The sequence below is a fragment of the Ranitomeya variabilis genome, chromosome 2 (assembly GCF_051348905.1).
Source record: "Ranitomeya variabilis isolate aRanVar5 chromosome 2, aRanVar5.hap1, whole genome shotgun sequence".
Lineage (NCBI taxonomy): Eukaryota > Metazoa > Chordata > Amphibia > Anura > Dendrobatidae > Ranitomeya > Ranitomeya variabilis.
The window spans coordinates 163,482,065-163,504,411 of NC_135233.1; the positions used below are offsets into that span (position 1 = coordinate 163,482,065).

The 22,347-nt window shown below is 41.8% G+C and overlaps 1 protein-coding gene across 2 annotated transcripts in view; it reads left to right on the forward strand.

The window, feature by feature from the left end:
- Window positions 1-22,347, forward strand: part of ACOXL (acyl-CoA oxidase like) — an 804,481-nt gene that overhangs the window by 612,071 nt on the left and 170,063 nt on the right. For both annotated transcript variants that reach the window (XM_077283134.1, XM_077283133.1), the window contains exon 15: window positions 17,682-17,793. In XM_077283134.1, coding sequence (XP_077139249.1) covers window positions 17,682-17,793 — 112 coding nt within the window. The remainder of the gene's footprint in view (window positions 1-17,681; window positions 17,794-22,347) is intronic.

Below are 22,347 nucleotides of genomic sequence, written 5' to 3' on the forward strand. Positions count from 1 at the left end.
CATTCTATCAAAGTCTGCATTCCAAAACGGCGCTCCTTCCCTTCCAAGCTCTGCCATGCGCCCAAACAGTGGTTTATCCCCCACATATGGGGTATCAGCCTACTCAGCATAAATTGCCCAATAAATTTTGGGGTCCAATTTCTCCTGTTACCCTTGTGAAAGTAAAAATTTGGGGGTGAAAAGATCATTTTTGTGGAAAAAATATGATTTTTTTTATTTTCATGGCTCTACATTATAAACTTCTGTGAAGCAGTTGGGGGTTCCTAGTGCTCACCACACATCTAGATAAGCTCTGTGGGGGGTCTAGTTTCCAAAATGGAGTCACTTGTGGGGGGTTTCTACTGTTTAGGTACATCAGGATCTCTGCAAATGCAACATGACACCTGCAGACCATCCCATCAAAGTCTGCATTCCAAGCGGCGCTCCTTCCCTTCCGAGCCCTGATGGGTGCCCAAACAGTGCCCTCCCCCCACATATGGGGTATCAGCGTACTCAGGACAAACTGGTCAACAGATTTTATGGTCCAATGTCTCCTGTTACCCTTGATAAAATAAAAAATTGCAGGCTAAAAAAATCATTTTTGAGTGAAAAAAAAGGATTTTTTATTTTCACGGCTCTACGTTATAAACTTCCGTGAAGCACCTGGGGGTTTAAAGTGCTCACCACACATCTAGATAAGTTCCTTAAGGGGTCTAGTTTCCAAAATGGTGTCATTTGTGGGGGGTTTAAACTGTTTAGGCACATCAGTGGCTCTCCAAACGCGACATGGCATCCGATCTCAATTCCAGCTAATTCTACATTGAAAAAGTAAAACGGCGCTGCTTCTCTTCCAAGCTCTGCAGTGAGCCCAAACAGTGGTTTACCCCCACATATGGGGTATCAACGTACTCAGGAGAAATTGCACAACAACTTTTGTGGTATAATTTCTCCTGTTACCCTTGGGAAAATAAAAATTTTGGGGCAAAAAGATCATTTTTGTGTAAACAAATGCGATTTTTTATTTTCACGGCTCTACGTAATAAACTTCTGTGAAGCACTTGGGGGCTCAAAGTGCTCACCACACATCTAGTTAAGTTCCTTAAGGGGTCTAGTTTCCAAAATGGTGTCACTTGTGGAGCGTTTCCACTGTTTAGGCACATCAGGGGCTTTCCAAACGTGACATGGCATCCGATCTCAATTCCAGCCAATTCTGCATTGAAAAAGTCAAACGGCGCTCCTTCTCTTCCAAGCTCTGCGGTGCGCCCAAACAGTGGTTTACCCCCACATATGGGGTATCGGCGTATTCAGGAGAAATTGCACAACAAAATGTATGGTTAAATTTCTGTTTTTACACTTGTGAAAATAAAAAAATATGGTTCTGAATTAAAGTGTTTGCAAAAAAAGTTAAATGTTCATTTTTTCCTTCCACATTGTTTGAGTTCCTGTGAAGCACGTAAAGGGTTAATAAACTTCTTGAATGTGGATTTGAGCACCTTGAGGGGTGCAGTTTTTAGAATGGTGTCACACTTGGTTATTTTCTATCATATAGACCCCTCAAAATGACTTCAAAGGTGTTTCCAAAATTGTGCTGATGTAAAGTAGACATGTCGGAAATGTTATTTATTAACTATTTTGTGTGACATATCTCTCTGATTTAAGGGCATAAAAATACAAAATTTGAAAATTGCAAAATTTAAAAAATTTTCACCATATTTCCATTTTTTTCATAAATAATCGCAAGTAATATCGAAGAAATGTTACCACTAGCATGAAGTACAACATGTCACGAAAAAACAATCTCAGAATCAGCAGGATCCGTTAAAGCGTTCCAGAGTTATAACCTCATAAAGTGACAGTGGTCAGAATTGTAAAAATTGGCTCGGTCATTAAGTACCAAATTGGCTCTGTCACTAAGGGGTTAAACAAAACAAAAAAAACTTGCTCAGTTGCCGCCCCCCCATCCTGGCGCCCTAGGCACATGCGTTCAAGTGCCTAGTGGCAAAAATGGCCCTGGCTTACCATATTAAAGAAAAGCAGACACTCATTTGTTGCTTGGGTTCTTCTTATTTATCCAGTCTTCCATTTCTTTTCCTCAGAGTTGATTTCTATTTGATTTGTATGCTTTAATCATTAATATTTCCTCTTTTTTTAATGTGAAATTTGATGCTGTATTTATTTCTATGGACAACATACATGTTTTTCATTTCTATACTTACAACTTTAAAGGGGTTATCTACTACTAGGACGACCCATTCTTGATCTAAATGTTTGGCCCCGATAAAATAAAAAAGCTTATACTCATCTCCTATGCCGGCGCCGTTCCCGCAGTGTCAGCACTCGCTCTCCCCAGGGCTCCCATGTGATTGTTGTGACATGTGAACCCGGCGCCCAATCAGCACTGGCATCACTGTCATTGCCTTTTCTCCAATTAATAATAATAATCTTTATTTTTATATAGCGCTAACATATTCCGCAGCGCTTTACAGTTTGCACACATGATCGTTGCTGTCCCCGATGGGGCTCACAATCTAAATTCCCTATCAGTATGTCTTTGGCAGTCCGGGCTGCAGCTGCTCTCTGACTTCCTCTTCATATTCACTTCGACAGACAGTGATGCCAGTGCTGATTGGTCGGCGTGGTCACGTGTCTCAACAACACCACAAGAGCCCTGGGGAGAGTCAGTGCCGACACCGCGGGAACGGTGCTGACACGGGAGGTATATGTAGGCTTTTTGATTTTATCGACGCCAAACATTTAAATCAAGAAAGGGGTGGTCCTAGTAGTGGATAATCCCTTTAATGCTGTGTTCAGCATTTTTGCTTGATTTTTTTCTGTAGCCAAAACCTGCTTCCTTGGTAGGAAAAACACAGAATTCAAAACTCCAATTTTTTTTTTTACACATTTGCAGTGTTTTTTTGAGGGATTTTATCCCTTTTTTGCTGTTTTTGGAAGTGGATTACATGTGTGCTTTGTCTACAGTACATGTTTAATAAAGTTAGTTTTATTAATCAAAAATGCCTTGGAAAAGGATGCAAAACATTTGTTACTTTTTTTTGCAGCATTTTAGCACTTTTTCATTGCTTTTTGTGGCTGAAAAAATGCTGAAAGAACTGACATGCTGCAGTTCTCAAATCCAGACAGGAGAAAATAAGCGTGTGCATGAGATTACTAAAATCTTATCGATTTTGCTGGTACTGTAAAAAGCAGCTTTTAGTTTACATAGCCTTGCAGCATTTTTTCCGTATTTTTTATAATTTATATATTTTTTTAAATGTAGTTATGGTGTATTGGATCTTCTTTGAAATTGTATATTAATAAAAAGATGATGTAAAAAATAAAAATAGGAACAATATTTTGCAAAATATGCACCGAAATGATGTGTCCTTCAATGGAAAAATGTGAATTCTCAGACTGCATCCCAACAAGATTTAATTGTGAGGATTTTTTTCAGCTACATTTATGAATGCTTACCTACAGTATAATTCCGACCGTTCTATTTTACAATCCAGCGTTATTCGGCCCCCTGGAATAGTGTGGGATGTATTGCTGCTAAGGATAACAGACATAGATGAGCGGTCTGCAGACTTTCAGATCCACCTCCTACTAATTCATGTTCCGTATATATGCATGTAGCTTAGGAATATAGCTACATGAGCATAACAAATTGATGATAATGTCAATGGTCATATAAAAATTGCTCTGGTAATTAATTCCTAATGTAGCCAAAGGTAGTGAGAATTTGGCGCTGGCTGCCACAATAAAGGTGTATAGTAGTATGTTATTAATATAAGTTGCAACTAGGACTAGCTAATCGGTATTTTATTGCAAAAGGCAGAATTTGCAATAAAAACACAATTTCTTGTCTAGTACAAATTATTCAGGAAAAGTTAGTTCAGTTTTTGTCAAATGTTATTTATAAGTGAAGTGATTGTATAAAATGAAACTGCAATGCCGCTTCCCTCCAGCAGGGACCACTTCAGACCATGGATGTGTATGGCTACATTCCTGACACATTGTGTGTTGTGCCTTTGGGCTCAGCATGCTGCGCTCTTTTTATGTGTGCTCTGCCTAAATCCTACATTAAACATGTCAGTTATCAAGAACCTGGATTTCTGCACAGTGAATGAATATTCTGCACATTATTTCAACACATGACCTTCACTAATATTAGAGATCCGAGCACTCAATTCAGTGTACAGAGAGATCTATCTGTTTGCTTTACATATATATCATGATCATTGCTTCTATCCAAGTAAAAGCTCCTTAAATTAATAGTTATACAGGGTGGGCCATTTATATGGATACACCTAAATACAATGGGAATGGTTGGTGATATCAACTTCCTGTTTGTGGCACATTAGTATATGGGAGGGGGAAAACTTTTCAAGATGGGTGGTGACCATGGTGGCCATTTTGAACTTGGCCATTTTGAATCCAACTTTATTTTTTTCAATGGGAAGAGGGTCATGTGGCACATCAAACTTATTGAGAATTTCACAAGAAAAACAGTGGTGTGCTTGGTTTTAACGTAACTTTATTCTTTCATGAGTTATTTACAAGTTTATGACCACTTATAAAATGTGTTCAAAGTGATGTCCATTGTGTTAGATTGTCAATGCAACCCTCTTCTCCCACTCTTGTCACACTGATAGCAACACCGCAGAAGAAATGCTAGCACAGGCTTCCAGTATCCGTTGTTTCAGATGCCGCACATCCCGTATCTTCACAGCATAGACAATTGCCTTCAGATTACCCCAATGATAAAAGTCTAAGGGGGTCAGATTGGGTGACCTCGGCAGGCATTCAACTGGCCCACAACGACCAATCCACTTTCCAGGAAACTGTTCATGTAGGAATGCTCGGACCTGACACCCATAATGTGGTGGTGCACCTTCTTGCTGGAAAAACTCAGGTAACGTGTCATCTTCAGTTCATAAAGAGGGCAACACATCATCATGTAGCAATTTCAGGTATCCAGTGGCATTGAGGTTTCCATTGATGAAGAATGGCCCCACTGTCTTTCTACCCCACTTACCACACTATACCATCAATTTTTGTGTTCAAATTTTCGTTGTTTCCTGGAAAGTGGATTGGTTGTCGTGGGCCAGTTGAATGGCCACCAAGGTCTCCTGATCTGACCCCCTTAGACTTTTATCTTTGGGGTCATCTGACGGCAATTGTCTATGCTGTGAAGATATGAGATGTGCAGTATCTGAAGCAAAGGAATCTGACCCCCTTAGACTAGCATTTCTTCTGCGGTGTTGCTATCAGTGTGTCAAGAGTGGGAGAAGAGGGTTGTATGGACAATCCAACACAATGGGCAGCACTTTGAACACATTTTATAAGTGGTCATAAACTTGTAAATAACTCATAAAATAATAAAGTTACGTTAAAACCAAGCACACCATTGTTATTCTTGTGAAATTCTCAATAAGTTTGATGTGTCACATGGCCCTCTTCCCATTGAAAAAAATAAAGTTGGATCTAAAATGGCCGACTTCAAAATGGCCCCCATGGTCACCACCCATCTTGAATAGTTTTCCCCTCCCATATACTAATGTGCCACAAACAGGAAGTTGATATCACCATCCATTCCCATTTTATTTAGGTGTATCCATATACATGGCCCACCCTATATAACATTTTTTTGAGATTTACAAAAAAGTATCATTGATAATGTAATGTTCTGGATTTTGGTAGTTTTGTGAACAAACGGACTTGTTTCATGATTGCAGACATAGTAAGATCTTTGCCAAACTTTTCTCCTCATCAATCATTTTTACACATTATTCTACTAAAGTAGTGGGAAAAGTGGCACTCTTATGATGAGTATTAACTATGTTAAACTGTGGTTTTCTTAGGCTGTGTTCACACGTTACGGCTTTTTGCCTTGCAATGAGATATATTTTGCCTTGATTTAGGGACAAAAATGCGACACAGCCATAATGTATGAACACAGCCTTAGGTTCCTCTTTTAATAAGATGGGTTATATGATGCAGGATGGTATTTTTTACATGGCTGTGGTCACAGTAAAGCTTTTCTATAAGTTATTTTATCATTTCACAGGAAACTCTACTGAGCACCTAAACACATTGTTTATGAACCATTAAACGGGTTGTCTGTTTTTAGAAAAATAAAAGGTGACTGCTAGGTGGTACTTTAAAATAAGAAAATGACAAAATAAGCAGCTTTCACCTCCTGAAGCTTTAGTCATTGAAGCCTATTGTAAAGCTTGGCCTCATTTTTCTCTGAAAAGAGACAAACCATTTATACAAATCTGCTCTGACTTTTCTAGAGAATGGAACCTGCTGATAATGTTGTACTCATGGAAGACCCCAAAGGTTTTATCTGCTGTTATAGGCAGGAATTTAGCTGCTGGAGGTCTAAGCTGGCAGTTCTTGTTGTTTGTTCCCAAGCCAAATGTCAAAGTGGGCAGGACAGGATGAGGTCACTAAAGGGGTTTCCCAGGACTATTTTATGTATTTTTTACTGTGGGCCTAAGAATTAACAGTAAGTAGTTGCTATCTACCTGCCTTTTCTACCCAAACTGATCCTACGGGCGATCCTGCTGCTGACATCAGCAGTGTAGCTCTTCCATGGTTAGGCAGTGGGGTGTCGGTTGTCAATCAGCATGACATCAGCAGTCACACCCCATCAACAAAGCAGAGCAGAAGAGAAGCAGCTGCTATGTCCATGCGACTTGCCTGCAGGAACAGTCTGTGGTTAACTACCTGCCTGTAAGTTATTAGGCCCATAGTAAATAAATGAATTAGTCCCAGATGGCCCCTTTAGGTTATCCTAGCTAAAGATTACAAGCAATGAAGCAATCATTGACAGTCAAGATAACTGGAAATGTAAGTGTCTCTTAAAGAACAGGACACAGGTTTGGTAAGCTTTATGTCTGAAGTTGTCAATTTTAGTTCAGTAGATCTGCGGCCAGTCTGTGCATGGATTGCGAGACATAGATGTGTAAAACAGACCTTAAAGTATTCTGGAAAATTAGTCAAAGTTGACTGTTCTGTAAAGTATTGTAAGGACCTAGAAAAACAAACTAAATATAAACCAGTCTATGGAGCCGATTCGTTAAGACTGGCATTGTGCACACCAGTCATTATGGTATTTTCTGCATTTTCAAGCAGGTTTTCACAAAAACTGACGGATTTCCTATTAGGCCTCTTTCACACTTCAGTTGTTTGGCGTCAGTCTAAAACCGCCAGTTTCCTCAAATAACGGATCCGTCATTTTTTTTTGGCGGATCCGTTATTTTCCCATAGACTTGCATTGGTGACGGATTGTGACGGATGGTCGTCCGTTCCATTCGTCATGCGATGGATCCGTCGAAATTTAGCGGACGTTGTCTAGACACAGACGGACATTGAAACGTTTTTTTGTCAACGCCGAAATGGCGGTTCGCGGCGGATCCGTCGCGTCCGTCATTCCATAGAATGGCCGCCTATGGGCGACGGATCCGTCGCGACCGTCATTTCGACGGATCCGTCGCCCCAATCCGCTTTTTCAATTTCGCATGCTCCAAAAAGTAGATACTTTTCCCAGACAACCCCCAAGTAACGGATCCGTCAAAAAAACGGATCCGTTGGAACAGTTTTCTCAACAATTGTGACGGATCCGTCACTATGTCGGAGCAGACTGACGCCAAACAACTGAAGTGTGAAAGAAGCCTTACCAACAAAAGTGAATGAGATTCCTGAAATCTCATGCACACGTTGCCGATTTTTTCGTTGCAGATTTGAACCTGTTTAAACTCCGCAGCATGTCAATTCTTTCACGTTTTTTGCAGCGCTTAGCACCCTTTCCAATGCATGGGAAAAATGAAAGTAAAAAATGCATTAAAAGTGTAAGTATAAAAACTCACGTATTTTATGCAGTATTTTTCCTGTAACACTTCAGTATTTGCCGTAGATTTTTCTGCTGCAAATCCTAAAAGTGTGCAGATAACCTTAATGAAGGATATAATGCGCCAAATTAATTAAGGGGCGCGGACCACTTAATAAATTCAGTGCATCTTCTCAGTGGTGTGCATCTTTGTGCACCTGATTCGAGTAGCATTTTTGGTGTGAAAAACGTCAGAAGTTTTGCTGAGTTTGATGGGCAGGCTTCCCCCAAACTATGCCCATTTTGGCAGAGCTGCTACAAACTTGTGTGAAAATACCAAGACTCAAAATTGTGAGGTTTTTCAAAGACTTATACCACAGTTTCCTGGCATAAAAGCTTTGATGAATCGCCCCCCTAAGGTGTCTTTACACCGTCTGGCACTGTTTGGGCAGCCATTAATTAGACTAGGAATCAAATTACCTTTATTCATATAATCACGAACTGTACGTCAGGATCAGGCGCAAAATAAAATGTGAAAAGTCCTTCTGCTGGTAAAGTAGAATTCTGAAACAGGGAACTGTAGTTAAGGATTTGATTTTTTTTACTGCTTTATATGATAGAATTCTGTCTCTGTAATGCCCAGGAAACATTTTCTGTCAATTCTCACACATTCGCATACATTCACCTATTTCCTGTAATGCTGATTGTATTATTTACAGGACAATTATTTCTATTCTTTTTATATATATATATTGATGCTATCTACCTTTATTAATCCAATGTAACAGGTTTTAAATTATATTTCACAACATGTGTTCTGCTTTGCTGGATATAGCACATTATCCAGATATAGTACTAAGATATAGACATTGTTCATTTGTATTCAAAAGAGGAAATTGCCAGCATAACCTACCTGAAACTATCATTATGATTCATAGTCATAGGACTGAAAGTAAGCAAACAAGCAATCACAGTGCAAAGAGAAAAAGAAATGAAATCATTCAGCTATAACCGAAACCGCAAAAAAGGCCAATAGATTACAATAAAGCCATACAGATGTATTCTGCTCAATTAGTTGATGAAGATTCCAGGTTGAACCCTGCAGGCTCGATACCAGCTCATCTGTGGTGAATGGTATTTCATATCCTGATATAAATCTACAAGATTAATACAATTTATGACATTTCATACAGGAAAGATATATATCTTGGTACCGTGTTAGCCAGTAGATAGTAGATAGAAAAATATTTAGAATTGAGAGTCGTCAGTAGTTGATACCTTTTAAGCCATTAAACGGTATCAACCACTGAGGACTCTCAATTCTAAATATTTGACATTTCATCGAGATCTTCAGCTTTTTCTAGAATGAAGAGGGCTTTGGTGCTCTCCAATACTCAGTTTTTTTTCTTGGGTAGGAAGATCGGCAGGAAGTATGGCGGTCTATCAGCAGTGACAGCAGCATCAACCTCACAGTATGGAATATGATGGGACAGGAAAGATGGTGTCTGGCTGTGTGGGGCCACCAATGGCAGCCTCAGCAGCAGTAGAGTATAATGGAAGAATATCTATGGAAGAATATCTTCAAATTTTCTCTAACCCCCATGAGGACAATTGGCCAGAATTACTTCTTTGGGCTGAATTTGCTCATAGCAAGTTGCAAAAATAGGCCAGATAAATCCTCAATGGCAGTGTTGTTGATTCCCACTGCACTTTTGGAACCGATGGCCTGAGTATTACGTTATGGTTAACCTGATGAGGCTGATTCGTCAGGACCAGCAGTATGCAGCGGAGACATTATTGCAGTGGAATCCAATAGTCCAGACAACTTGTGAATTAGTGAGGATCAGTGGAGCTGGATATGCTGCGTGGTGCAGGCGGGATAGGCAGCTTAAAATGGCACAGCTGTGTAGACAGACACTTACTTTACTGCAGCAGAGCTGAGTTTGTGGACAGCACCTTGGAACAGCAGAGCAGCACTTTATTGTAGCAGAGCCTAGTGTGCAGACAGCACCTTGGAACATGACAGATCAGATGGCAGAAAGGCACCTTGATGTAACAGAGGAAAGTGTTCAGACAGCTTCTTTGAAGGAGGTATGGAGGAGTATTTGTCAGGAGGCACACTTAGGCTATGTGCACACATTGCGGATTTGGCTGCGGATCCGCAGCAGATTGTTGCAGACTGTGTCAGCAAAATTACCAGAATCGCAAAAGAGTACAGAAAGATAGCCGACAGAGACGGAAGGCACGCAGAGTTGCACTGCAGCCAGGACAGGCGAGTAGCAATTCTAAAGCTCTCTGACAAGCCTGCAGAGCGAGAAGTGCTTATTTATGAACTAACACAAGCATACAGTCCTCTGCGGTGACTTCAGGTGCAGAACCTTTGATATGTGACTGATCAAAAGTCCTGCACCTTTTCTAGTGGTGTTTTAGTCATGGCGTGTACAGAATTGCATACAAACCACTACAGTTCCTCCTCAATTAAAGTAGAACTGCACCAGAAACAATCCAATCCTGAATAAACGTCAGCACTCACCCAGCCCCAGAACCTGAAAAATGAAAATGTTATGGGTCTCGGAAAATGGTAACAAAAGCAACATTTTTTTTTTTCATACAAATTTTCCCAAAAAATTTTCACCAATTAAATAAAAACAAACAAACAACCACAAACTATATGTTTGGCATTTGCGTACTCGTACTGAGCTGGAGAATCATATTGCCAAGTCAGTTTTACTATATAATGAACATGGCATAGCAAACAAGAAAGAAGGACGATCAACAGTCCAAAAGTTATGTCAAACTATAGAAAAACTTTATTAGAATTCAATACAAAAGACAGGTAGGACAGTGGATGCACCCACAGTGCATATGTACAATTTATAAGCGTGGGACATGGGGATACTGGCTAGATAATCATAATATTATAGTTTGTGTCCATGTCCATAAAGATTGCCCATGACCACTGGTTTTTAGTAAAAGGGTTGTCCACTGCTGTTATATAGATGAACTATCATTAGGCCACCTTCACATGTTCAATATTTGGTCAGTATTTTACATCAGTATTTGTAAGCCAAAACCAGGAGGCCTTGGGATAGGATACAAATGTCAGATCAATGGGGGTGTGACAATTGGCACCACACCTTCAAGATGTTCCTGTTGTGGCCGAATGTTATCAGTTGTAGAGTGTGCCATTATAGTGGCCGAATGTTATCAGTTGTAGAGTGTGCCATTATAGTGGCCACAGTGGGTTTTGCAGATCCATTCCTGTTCATTAGGGGCCGATGTGCAGTACCCAAAATATAAACAATATATACCGTATATACTCGAGTATAAGCCGACCCGAGTATAAGCCGACCCCCCCCTAATTTTGCCACAAAAAACTGGGAAAACTTATTGACTCGAGTATAAGCCTAGGGTGGAAAATGCAGCAGCTACCGGTGAATTTCACAAATAAAAATAGATGCTCCATACTGTTCATTATGGCCCCATAGCTGTGCCATATAGTGCTCTGCACCGTTCATTATTGCCCCATAGCTGTACCATAGAAAGCTGTGCCATATAGTGCTCTGCACCGTTCATTATTACCCCATAGCTGTGCCATATAGTGCTCTGCACCGTTCATTATTGCCCCATAGCTGTGCCATATAGTGCTCTGCACCATTCATTATTGCCCCATAGCTGTGCCATATAGTGCTCTGCACCGTTCAGAATTGCCCCATAGCTGAGCCATATAGTGCTCTGCACCGTTCATTATTGCCCCATAGCTGTGCCGTATAGTGCTCTGCACCGTTCATTATTGCCCCATAGCTGTGCCATATAGTGCTCTGCACCGTTCATTATTGCCCCATAGAAAGCTGTGCCATATAGTGCTCTGCACCGTTCATTATTGCCCCATAGCTGTGCCATATAGTGCTCTGCACCGTTCATTATTGCCCCATAGCTGTGCCATATAGTGCTCTGCACCGTTCATTATTGCCCCATAGAAAGCTGTGCCATATAGTGCTCTGCACCGTTCATTATTGCCCCATAGCTGTGCCATATAGTGCTCTGCACCGTTCATTATTGCCCCATAGCTGTGCCATATAGTGCTCTGCATCGTTCATTATTGCCCCCATAGCTGTGCCATATAGTGCTCTGCACCGTTCATTACTGCCCCATAGATGTGCCATAGAAAGCTGTGCTGCTGCTGCTGCAATAAAAATAATAAAACACATACTCGCCTCTCTTGCTTGCAGCTCCTCAGCGTCCCGTCCCGGCGTCTCTCCGCACTGACAGATCAGGCAGAGGGCGGCGTGCACACTATATGCGTCATCGCGCCCTCTGACCTGCACAGTCAGTGCGGAGAGACGCCGGGAAGATGGAGCGGCGCCCGGCGTGTGGAACGCGGACAAGTGAATATGTAATACTTACCTGCTCCCGGCGTCCCGCTCCTTCCCCCGGACAGCTGGTCTTCGGTGCCGCAGCCTCTTCCTCTGTCAGCGGTCACCGGCACCGCTGATTTGAGAAATGAATAGGCGGCTCCGCCCCTATGGGAGTGGAGTCCATATTCATTTCTCTAATGAGCGGTCCCACGTGACCGCTGACAGAGGAAGAGCTGCGGCACCCGGAGACCGTGGGACGGGCAGGGGGAGCGCCGGAAGCTGGTAAGTATACCTCAGCGCCCTCTCACCCGCCGACCCTGCCGCCGACCGTGACTCGAGTATAAGCCGAGAGGGGCACTTTCAGCCCAAAAATTTGGGCTGAAAATCTCGGCTTATACTCGAGTATATACGGTAAATAAAATAAAAAATTGCCACCTCATTCAACCACACAAGCAGCTATATGCCTGTTTGTTTGTATTTTTTAGGTTTTTTGCGGCACTTGTAAGTTTCCTTGGTAGCATTTTGGAGTACACAAAACCTTTTCACTTTTGATTCCTTCTTTATGGTGTTCACTTTGCATACAACAATTGTATCATTATTATCTAGATTATTTATATCCCTCAATACCATTTGTTATGAGAATAGCATACATCCCTTTTTAAGCTTTAGCTGTAGTCATAAAATGCTATTTTATTTTGATTATCATATAGCCATTCTGTCATGAATTTTCAATCTAAATACACCAGCCTCATCAGGCCCAAGAGATCTATTCAAGCATATTCACTTTGTATTGTGAAATCTGGCAATAGATCTGCTTTAAGACTAAGGATATCTTCAAGGTGGAGCACACTAATTTGATATGTTAGTTGGTTTTCTTAAAGGGGCTGTCTAATCTTCATGAATTGGCTAAATTAGAAAACTGCTTGTAAAAACAAGTAAATTATCTATTATTAAAAATCCTTTCCATTCTAAATAACAGAGGGATTTTTAATTGTATTTTTTACAGCTTTGTACCAGGGATACCAGCCACCCTTCAGAGTGGCTGATTACCTTGGCAAGGAATGTGCACCACTTGGAGGCTTTTGTGCTTTAGAAGCTGCAAGTGCCGTTCTGAAGTTGGACTGATCGCTGGGTCTGGCCCATGGGGCGAGCACTCAGTACGGATCAGCACGTGACCATGCCACCGGTCTTAACTGTCAGTCTTAAAAAATGTACTGTTGCACAGCAAACAGGAAGCTGGGTGACAGTGAATACAAAACCTTTACACATTCAGTTTTCAAATGCAAACTTAATTCCTTCATTCATAAACTGCCCAGCCATAGTATATAATAATACCCCCAGTGTTATGACTGTATTTCCACCAGAGATCCCAAGGGCACATATCCATGTAATAGAGCAAACATAATGGAGAGCAAGATACCATCAAACATATATGTAGATACCTCAGCAGTTGTTGCGGGGACCCACAACACCCGATGTGCATCTCGCATTGAAATGCTTCATCCAGGTCAGTCAGCGTGAAACGCGCGTCGGGTGTGGTGGGTCCCCGGAACAACTGCTGAGGTAATGACCTCATTATTAACCGCCTTGCAAGGGCCCACCTCCGCCTCCGGGCCCTGGTGCAGATGCTTCGGCGCTATGTCCGCCCCTAGTTGGAGTACTCAGGACCACCATGAATTTTCTTGGCCAAGAAAGAAAAAAACTTTTTTTTTGATCTGTAGAAAGCAAAAATGTTAATTTCCTTCACTTCTCTGTGGTAAATCTGCCTTGTAAAGAACTATAGTTACATGGAACCTGAAGTACCTTACCTCTGAGCAGCAGCATTAAAGCAGTATTCCCATCTCCAAGATCCTCTCCCAACATGTAGTAAGTGAAATACGAATATCGGCACATACCTCCAATTAGAAATGTAGTATAGTTTTTTGAATCGCTATGTCTCTTTCTTTATGTGAAGGCATTGCAGGACCATGGCTATTCATCCAAGTGAATAGTGAAGATGGAATGGAATAACTCATCATAACTATAGTATCAGACTTCACATGGGTTTGTTTGTAGTCTGTAGCAGTGGCGTAACCTGACGCTTGTAGGCCCCAATGCAGAATCTCCAATTGGGGCCCCAACTAACATAGGACTTTAATGGTAATAGTATTTTCATATGGATCAAAGGGACTTTTGCCCTTCCACCCCTTCGCAGTCTCTAGAATCTGGGTGCGTTTGCAACTCCTACACCTATAGTCCCTGGCAAGTAGCCATCGAGAGCAGGGGCTTCTGAAACTGAGGCCTGACAATTAAGTCACCGCGAGTTTTTGGTGGAGCCCAGCCTGAGAAAGAGAAGAGATTGTATGGTGCAAATGCCTGTCTATGGTTTTGCAAGACATGCTGCATCTTAGCCTTACTAAGGCAAGTGGGGTTCATAGTCTCCATATTGCCTTTGTATTGAGAGGTATGCGAGTGAGCCATAACACCACCTTTCTCTTGTCACCAAATGGATTGGCAGGAGAAACCTCCTATATTCTAGTCAGTTGGCCAAATGTAATACAGGGTGTATTTGTCCAGGGAAAAGTTTTTGAACACCAACTTAGATATTGAGACTGTGTGAAACTGTGTGTGGAACCATTCTACAACATCAAACCACAGCTTTAGAAGATAAAGAACTACATCAAGATCTGAATGTCTACTCAACTGGCTGGAATAGCGTAGCACATCTTTTAGCTGTTGCTTTGTGCTCTTGCTGGAACCCAGTTATCAGGGGTGGACATAACATTAGTACAATCTGTGCAGTCGTAAAAGGGCCAAAGAGATAAGGGGGTCCACATCACCTTTAAAGCAAAAAGCGGCATAGGCCACAGACACATTATTGGAATGCAAAGGGTCCATATATTGTTCCTGCATAGGGGTCCTCTTCCGTCTATCCAGACTTTTTTTTTGTGTGGCTAAGCACTTATCGGTAGGTAGTTGTTAACTACTTATCTGTTCTGCCCTGCGCCTATCTCTCCTGGTTCAGAGCAGTCATGGACCACTCCTGGCAGTGATGTCCTTCCTTTTTTCTGCGATATCCTGTTGACAAAGCAGTTCCTCCTCCTCTGGTCTGCTCAGTTGACGGGGCGTCACTGCCGATGTCATGTTGATTGACAGCCAGCTTTGCCTAACGCAGCAGAGAGCTTTCTGTCAATCTAAATTACATTGGCAGAGATGACCCATCAATAGAGTAGACCAGAGGAGAAGGAACTGCTGTGTCATAGTTACTTCACAGGAAGTAGGACCATCGCTGCCAGGAGTGGTGTGTGACCACTCTGAGCCGGAAGAGATTACTGCATGGCAGAACAGGCAGGAGGTTAAAAACTGCCTGCCGATGGCTGATTAGCCCCGTAGGAAAATAAATTAAGTCCTGGAGAACCCCTGTAAAACATGTGGAAGAAGTAAATCCAATAAAAAAAGTAAGGAGGATTTATGATTAGACTCATACTTGGATATACATGAATTTCCAAATGTAATTGCTATCTGACACATACAGCTACTGTTTAGTTGACTGAATGCAGTTAATTATTATAGTATATATGGAACATGGAAATAAGTGAATTTCCAAATTGAATTTGGATTCTCCTTGCATAGCTATTGCTCAGTTGGCTGAATGACTGAGGTGTTATATATACATGACATTTGTTGTAAAGTACGGTAATACTACACTTGTATTGGCCAAGCTCCAACAAATAGTTTGAAATGTTCCACAGCAGATCTACCTGAGGACACAAAAGTGATTCTCCTAAAGAGGAGAAGTTGGATGTGGGTGTGTGGCCATAATCTACATTTTTCTGTTTTCCCTAACACTCATTTATCATCAGTCATGTCCTCATATGAACTGTGTACCTGTAGAACATTTTCTGTTGTCTTGATCACTGTCTTTCTGTTGTTCCTCTCCAGTAGCTGACACGTACAAATGTGCTATGCTTGTAGGGTCATTGTTCAATATGTACCAAATTAATGAATGGAAGGATACAAGGTTTTTAGCAAAGACATTTTTTTCCATATATAAATCTTTTATTAAAATAAATTGAAGTCTTTCACTTTTCACACTGGCCATTGTGGCTTTTTATTTTAGGCTGTAACTTTCTGATGTTTTAGGAAATCCACAAGTACAGTAGCCGCAATGAAAATACTTTGACCCTATCTGTTGTATTGAAGCATCTAATGAACATGTGCAAGTGTGGAGGGGAACTGGGTCTTCTATGACATTACCTATTGTGACTGGTGGTGACTTTTTTATAATCTGTGATTTAGAGGTGGTGTTCGTAATTGAAATCTGATGTTAAGGAAACTGCTGTGAACTCCAACAGCAAATTAAAGTCTAAAATAGCCCTAGTGGATTGTGTTAAAACTGTTAATTTTACTAATTTTGCTTTTTAAGAAATATATATATATATATATATATATATATATTTATTGCCAAAATTTTTTTAAAAATACATGTAACCCAAAGATTTTATTTATACAGTTAAGTTTCTGATGACACATTTCCTTTTATTGATTTTTTTGCCTTATTTCACCCATTTGAAATCAATGACCTATCCTGGAGAGAAGTCATCAATTTTGTAGTCATGTGCAATCCCTTTAAACTACATTAAAAGGTTTATTTATGAGTGTTATTTAACTTGTATTTTTGTGAATAAAAATGGTTAACTATTTTAATTTTTTTTTTAGTCATGGGCATTTGAACCTGTAATCACTTAAGAGGTTGTCAGGGACTTTTGTTGTTGTTTTTTTACTATGGGATGAAAAACTAACAAGCAGGTAGTTGCTATTTACCTGCCTGTTAAGTGCCGGAGCAGAGCTGTCACAGACTGCTCCTGCTGGTGATTCAGCATCTTCCTCTGATGTGACGTCAACAGAGCAGCGACTTCTCTTCTGCGCTGTCCTGTTGACAGGGTGTAACTGCTGACGTCATGCTGATTGGGGTGTGAGCTGGCTGTCAATCAGCATGAAGTTGGCACGTCACCCACCATCAACAGAGCAACCCGGAAGAAGAGCTGCTTTGTTGATGTTGAGCAGCTGAATCGCCGGCAGGATTGGTCCATGGCCACTCTGTGCCGGCGCGGGGCAGAACAACAGGTAGTTAGCAATTACCTGCCTGTTAGTTTTTAGGCCCATAGGGAAACAAATAGTCCTGTATAACCCCTTTAATACCGCAATTACACGTGCCTATTGTAATCCATTTTTTTTTCCATCAACAGTATTTGTAAGTGAAACCCAATGACGGAGGCCTTAATGTGTCTCTTGTTACTGTGTTTCTGCCTAGTAAATTGTGTATTATTTCTGAGTGCATTTATACTGTATTCATGAACTGAGAAATACGTATTTAGAAATATAATAGTACACATGTACCTAATGTTTCAGAGAATGTACCTGCTGTGAGTAGTGACATTCTATACATTAATTATATACATACCTATATTTTTGATCTAGCCTTCTGTTTTTGTTTTATATTTTAACTAATTGTGAGTTTTTTCCTTCAGTATCTTGGCAATCGGTTCAGATAAGATCAGCAACTTGATATTCTTTTTGAAAGCTGTGAATTTTCGGGAGAGGGTACTACAGCGTGGGCTGGCTGCCAGACTTTACAACAAGGTAATGCGTTAAATTAACTCTTTATTGCAAACATTAGAAGTAAATGGGATTCATATTCACATGTCATGTTTGATTACGTTGCTTGTTATGGACATTTTATTAGTATCTGGATTCCTGCCAGGAAATAAGTAGTCTTTATGAACCAAACCATTTCTGTGTAATAGCGAGAAATGACTAAACCCTTTCTGTAGTATGCCAGATAGTTATCTTCGATTTTCCCAATGGGAACACTATGCTAATCATTGGAGGCTATGGATACCTGTCAAATGGAAGTGATGATTTTTACCTATACTAGTGGTGACCATGAGTTAAGAAGAGTTGCACCAAGCTCCTCTGCAGTCTTAATTCCTTCATTCATTTCTAGAGCTCCCGCTGATACGGCTTAAAATTTGCACACAAAAAAAAATGCAGCAAAGACGCAACGTGTGAACATAGCCTTAGATTTCTTAGCGACACCACTCCAGCTCTAAAATAAAAACTGAATGCTGGATTGGTGCTTTAAAACTTTTTAAACCTTTATTTGGGGAAACTGAGGGTTGTGGAGGAATTTCCTCCTTGTGATGACTACTCAAAATTGAACTGATAACTTGTGCTTTGCGCATATTGTCTAAGCTCGCGGGTACACAAATATCCATCATTTTCAAGATTTTGAGCTATTTCTGGAGTTACCAATAAAAGTATGTTCTGATAAATCCAGAAACAAAATGAAAAATTAGAATGTGAAAGGGAGTTTAGGACTTTAGGGTCTTTTATGTGAGATAAATTCAGTTTTCTCCACATTGCTTTAGATCTTTTTTTTTTTTTTTTTTAAATAAAGACTGATGTGATCATTTGGTGTTTTACATTGGTGTTCAAGTAGTTTACCTACTCACATTAGAAGGTGCTTAAAATCCTCAGAATTTAGATTTATACAGAGACACTCCAGCTTCTGGTGGTGTGTGTGGATCTGAGGTTTATGTCATAAAGGTTGGTATACTGTCAGAGAATCGGATCATGAACTCAGGTAGGTAGTGTCAGGGACGAGTGGAAAAAGTGGGGAAAGTTATTAAACCTAGTATTGAGGTCAGAAACATTAGGAAAAAAGGCTGCGTCACAACCAGTAGGGTATGTGTTGTCTCAGGGGGTTGAATAGTTTAATTAGGGTGATATGGATTCAATAATGTTCAAAGTATTTAGCCAATCTACATTTCAGAAAACCACTTTTAGGCTATGTTCACATGTTGTGTTTTTGCTGCATTTTTTTAGGTAAATTTTAAGCAGTGTTTTACAGAATTAGCAAAGTCTGAGATTTCAGAAATCTCATGCACACACATTGGTTTGAAAAACTGCTGCGTTTTTGCAAACTTCCCCATGTCACTTCCTTCGTTTTTCTGCCTGTTTGCAGTGTTTTCCTACCCATAGGAAACAATGGGTAAGTACAAAAATGCAGAAAAAAACACAGGTATCAGTTTTTGTTGCGTTTTTGGTGCAACATGCACAAGAGACAACAAAACGCAAGAAAAAAAAGCAGCAAAAACTGCTTTTTGTAAGCAGCTGCTTTACTGCCAAGAGAGCAGGCTTTGCCTGCAGGGAAAAATGCAACTTGTGTACATAGCCTTAGTGATATTTATTTTGTTGATCTGGCTTTAAGGCTGTGTGCACATGTTGCAGATTTTTCGCTTTTTTTTTCGCTATAAAAAGCGAAAAAACTGCACACATTATGCATCCCATAATTTAGAATGCATTCTGCAATTTTTGTGCACATGATGCGGTTTTTTTCTGCAAAAAAAACGCATCGCGGTAAAAAACGCAGCATATTCATTAATTTTGCGGATTTTTTGCCGATTTCCCACTATATTATTGCATTAGGAACCTCCGGAAAAATCCGCCAAAAAACCGCACCAAAAACGCGGTAAAAACGCATGCAGATTTCTTGCAGAAAATGTCAGGTTTTGCTCAGGAAATTTCTGCAAGAAATCCTGAACGTGTGCACATAGCCTAAATAAAGAAGAAGATTATGTACAAAAAAATCAAATCGGTGCTCAGTCCTCTGGAGAGAGATATAACATAGGAGAGTGCAGAGTTTTACAAAAGGGAACCTGTCAGCTGTTTTGGCCGATATAAGATACAGCCACTGCCTTTCAGGGCTTATCTACAGCACTCTATAATAAATAAAAATTAATATTATACTGATTCTTGTCTGGTATTTCTCCTTTTAATTTGTGCTTTGGCCTTGGTTTCACTTTTCACTGAGTGGTCACCACTTGTTTTTTTGCCACACACTTGATATATCTTATTTATCTTATATAACTAATAATATAGATTTTTCCATCATACATGACGGCACCACGAGAGAGGGGATCCGCCCATCAAGGACAGGAAACCTTCAAGATAAAAGGGGCGGCTCCTCTCTCCACATCAGTTGGTTTCCTGTCCTTGACGGGGAACCCTCAAGATGGAAGACGTATGATGAAGATGGATGACGTCTGAAGATTGAAGAGGATGCCGGGGCCTGGGTCGGGTGGATATGGGCAGGCGCTGGTCTGCTGCACCCGTCACCAGGTACCCGTAGTCGCCTCGGGGGTCAATGTATACCATGCCCCCCCTGAGCGAAGCATGGCCACAGCCCGTGAGGCAGACGCCCGGGTGAAGATTGGAGCTGTTGCAAAAAAAAAAAAAAAAATCCACCTGCCTATTGTCCTCGGAGGTCACAATGGTGCTCCCTCCCTGTTGACTATGGTGGCCATGCAGCCTGTGAGGCACATCGGTGCCCAGGCTAGGTAAGGCTCCTCGGTGGTATTATGCCATCCCTGTTGAGCACTGCAGATGGTCCCCCCGCCCCCCTCCTCCTTCCTTTTTGGTACCTGATACAATCGGAGAAGATATGGAAGCGGTATCTGCAGCATGGATCTGGGGGGAGCGTGGCGTGTCGGACAGAGTGGACACTGCAGCTTTCCTGCCTGGCCGGCGCCATCTTCCCAGGAGGCGGCCGCGCGTGCGCACATCGCCGGGCAGCAGCGCTCGGAACGCTTGTGCAGGGCACTGGGGCAGGAGGATCGGAATCTTCAGCGCGCACCGGAAGTAAGAGCCGGGTGCGCGCCTGGAAGGTGAGTGCAAGCGCGCACCGGAAGTGAGTCCGGGTGCGCGCACAGGCCGTCGGCAGGATCAACCAGGTAGATGGGAGCGTGGGGTGCGCTCTCAGACATCACCCTACTGCGCAAGCGCGCAGGGCGGCCGGCAAGCCAGATAGATGGTGGCTCTAAAAGCGCGCACCGGAAGTGGTTGCCGGGTGCGCGCTGGCATGATTATACAGCGCAGGCATTGCGCTAGCGACGGCAGGATCAACCAGGTGATTGATTGCACATAGAAGCACCGGAAGTGGTGCAGGTACGATCAGCCAGGTAATCATTCAGGACAGGTGCGATTATACACCTGATCACTGAAGCAGCCAGTAAGACAGGATCAACCAGGTGATTCATTAGGAAAAAAAAAAAAAAAAAGTGAATCTATTTAAACAAGCCAGAAACGCTGCCCTGTGTCACTAAAACCAGGTCAGGTTGAAGGTGACTACTCTTGCTAAGTGTTAACGTGTATGATGGAGAGTCTTTCACCAGAGCATTTGATGCCACAGCAAGAGATGCAGGAGAGGCGGTCTCGCTCAAGCGAAAAGAGCCAGTCCCGCCATGGCAGCAGCAGAAGCCGCTCGGACAGCGTACGGACGGATCGCCGTGCCAAGGAGGGGTCCCTAGTCTCAGTGGGAGACATGGAGAAATCCAGCCAACCTCCGGATCCGGTACCCGTACTTTGAAAGCGTCCGAGTGGTGAGTGATCTGCGAGAAAGTCCAGCACGCTAATGTCTGTTCTTTTCTCTTCTCTTATCTCTGTCTCTCCCCTCTCTTCTTACATACATTGCGGGGTGGAGTATAGGAGGTCCCCAAAAAGAGTAGAGGAAAAACTAAAAATAAGGAGTGCCCCTTATGTAAAAAACCCTTAAAAACATCTTGGGGTAAAAGACTGTGTCAGGAATGTATCAACCAGACTGTTGCGGAGGAAACACCCTCCTTTACGGACAGCCTAAGGTCCCTGATTCAGACCGAAGTCTCTAGGTCCGTAAACGCATTACAGACAGCTGACACAGATGCCAGATCTAGGGACAGATCCAGCCCTTCAGTAGGATCCCAAAGAGATTCCTCGGGGTCAGAGCAGGATTCCGATACAGCCCGCTGCTCTGATAGTAGCTCAGAGGAAGAAGACATCTTTCCAGCAGAGGCTACGGATAGGCTTATTAAAGCTGTTCGCTCTACCATGGGGCTGGTAGATGAGAAGGCCAAAAAGACAGCCCAGGAACTCATGTTCAGTGGCCTACAAAAGAAAAAGCGGAGGTCATTCCCTGTTAATGAGCAGCTACAAGAACTAATTAAAAGGGAATGGCAAAAGCCAGAAAAAAGGTCCCAGTTAACTACCTCCCTAAAAAGAAGGTACCCTTTTGAAGAGGAGGCGTCCTCATCTTGGGACAGAGCCCCAAAAATTGATGTGGCGGTCTCCAAAGTTGCCAGGAAATCCTCCCTGCCATTC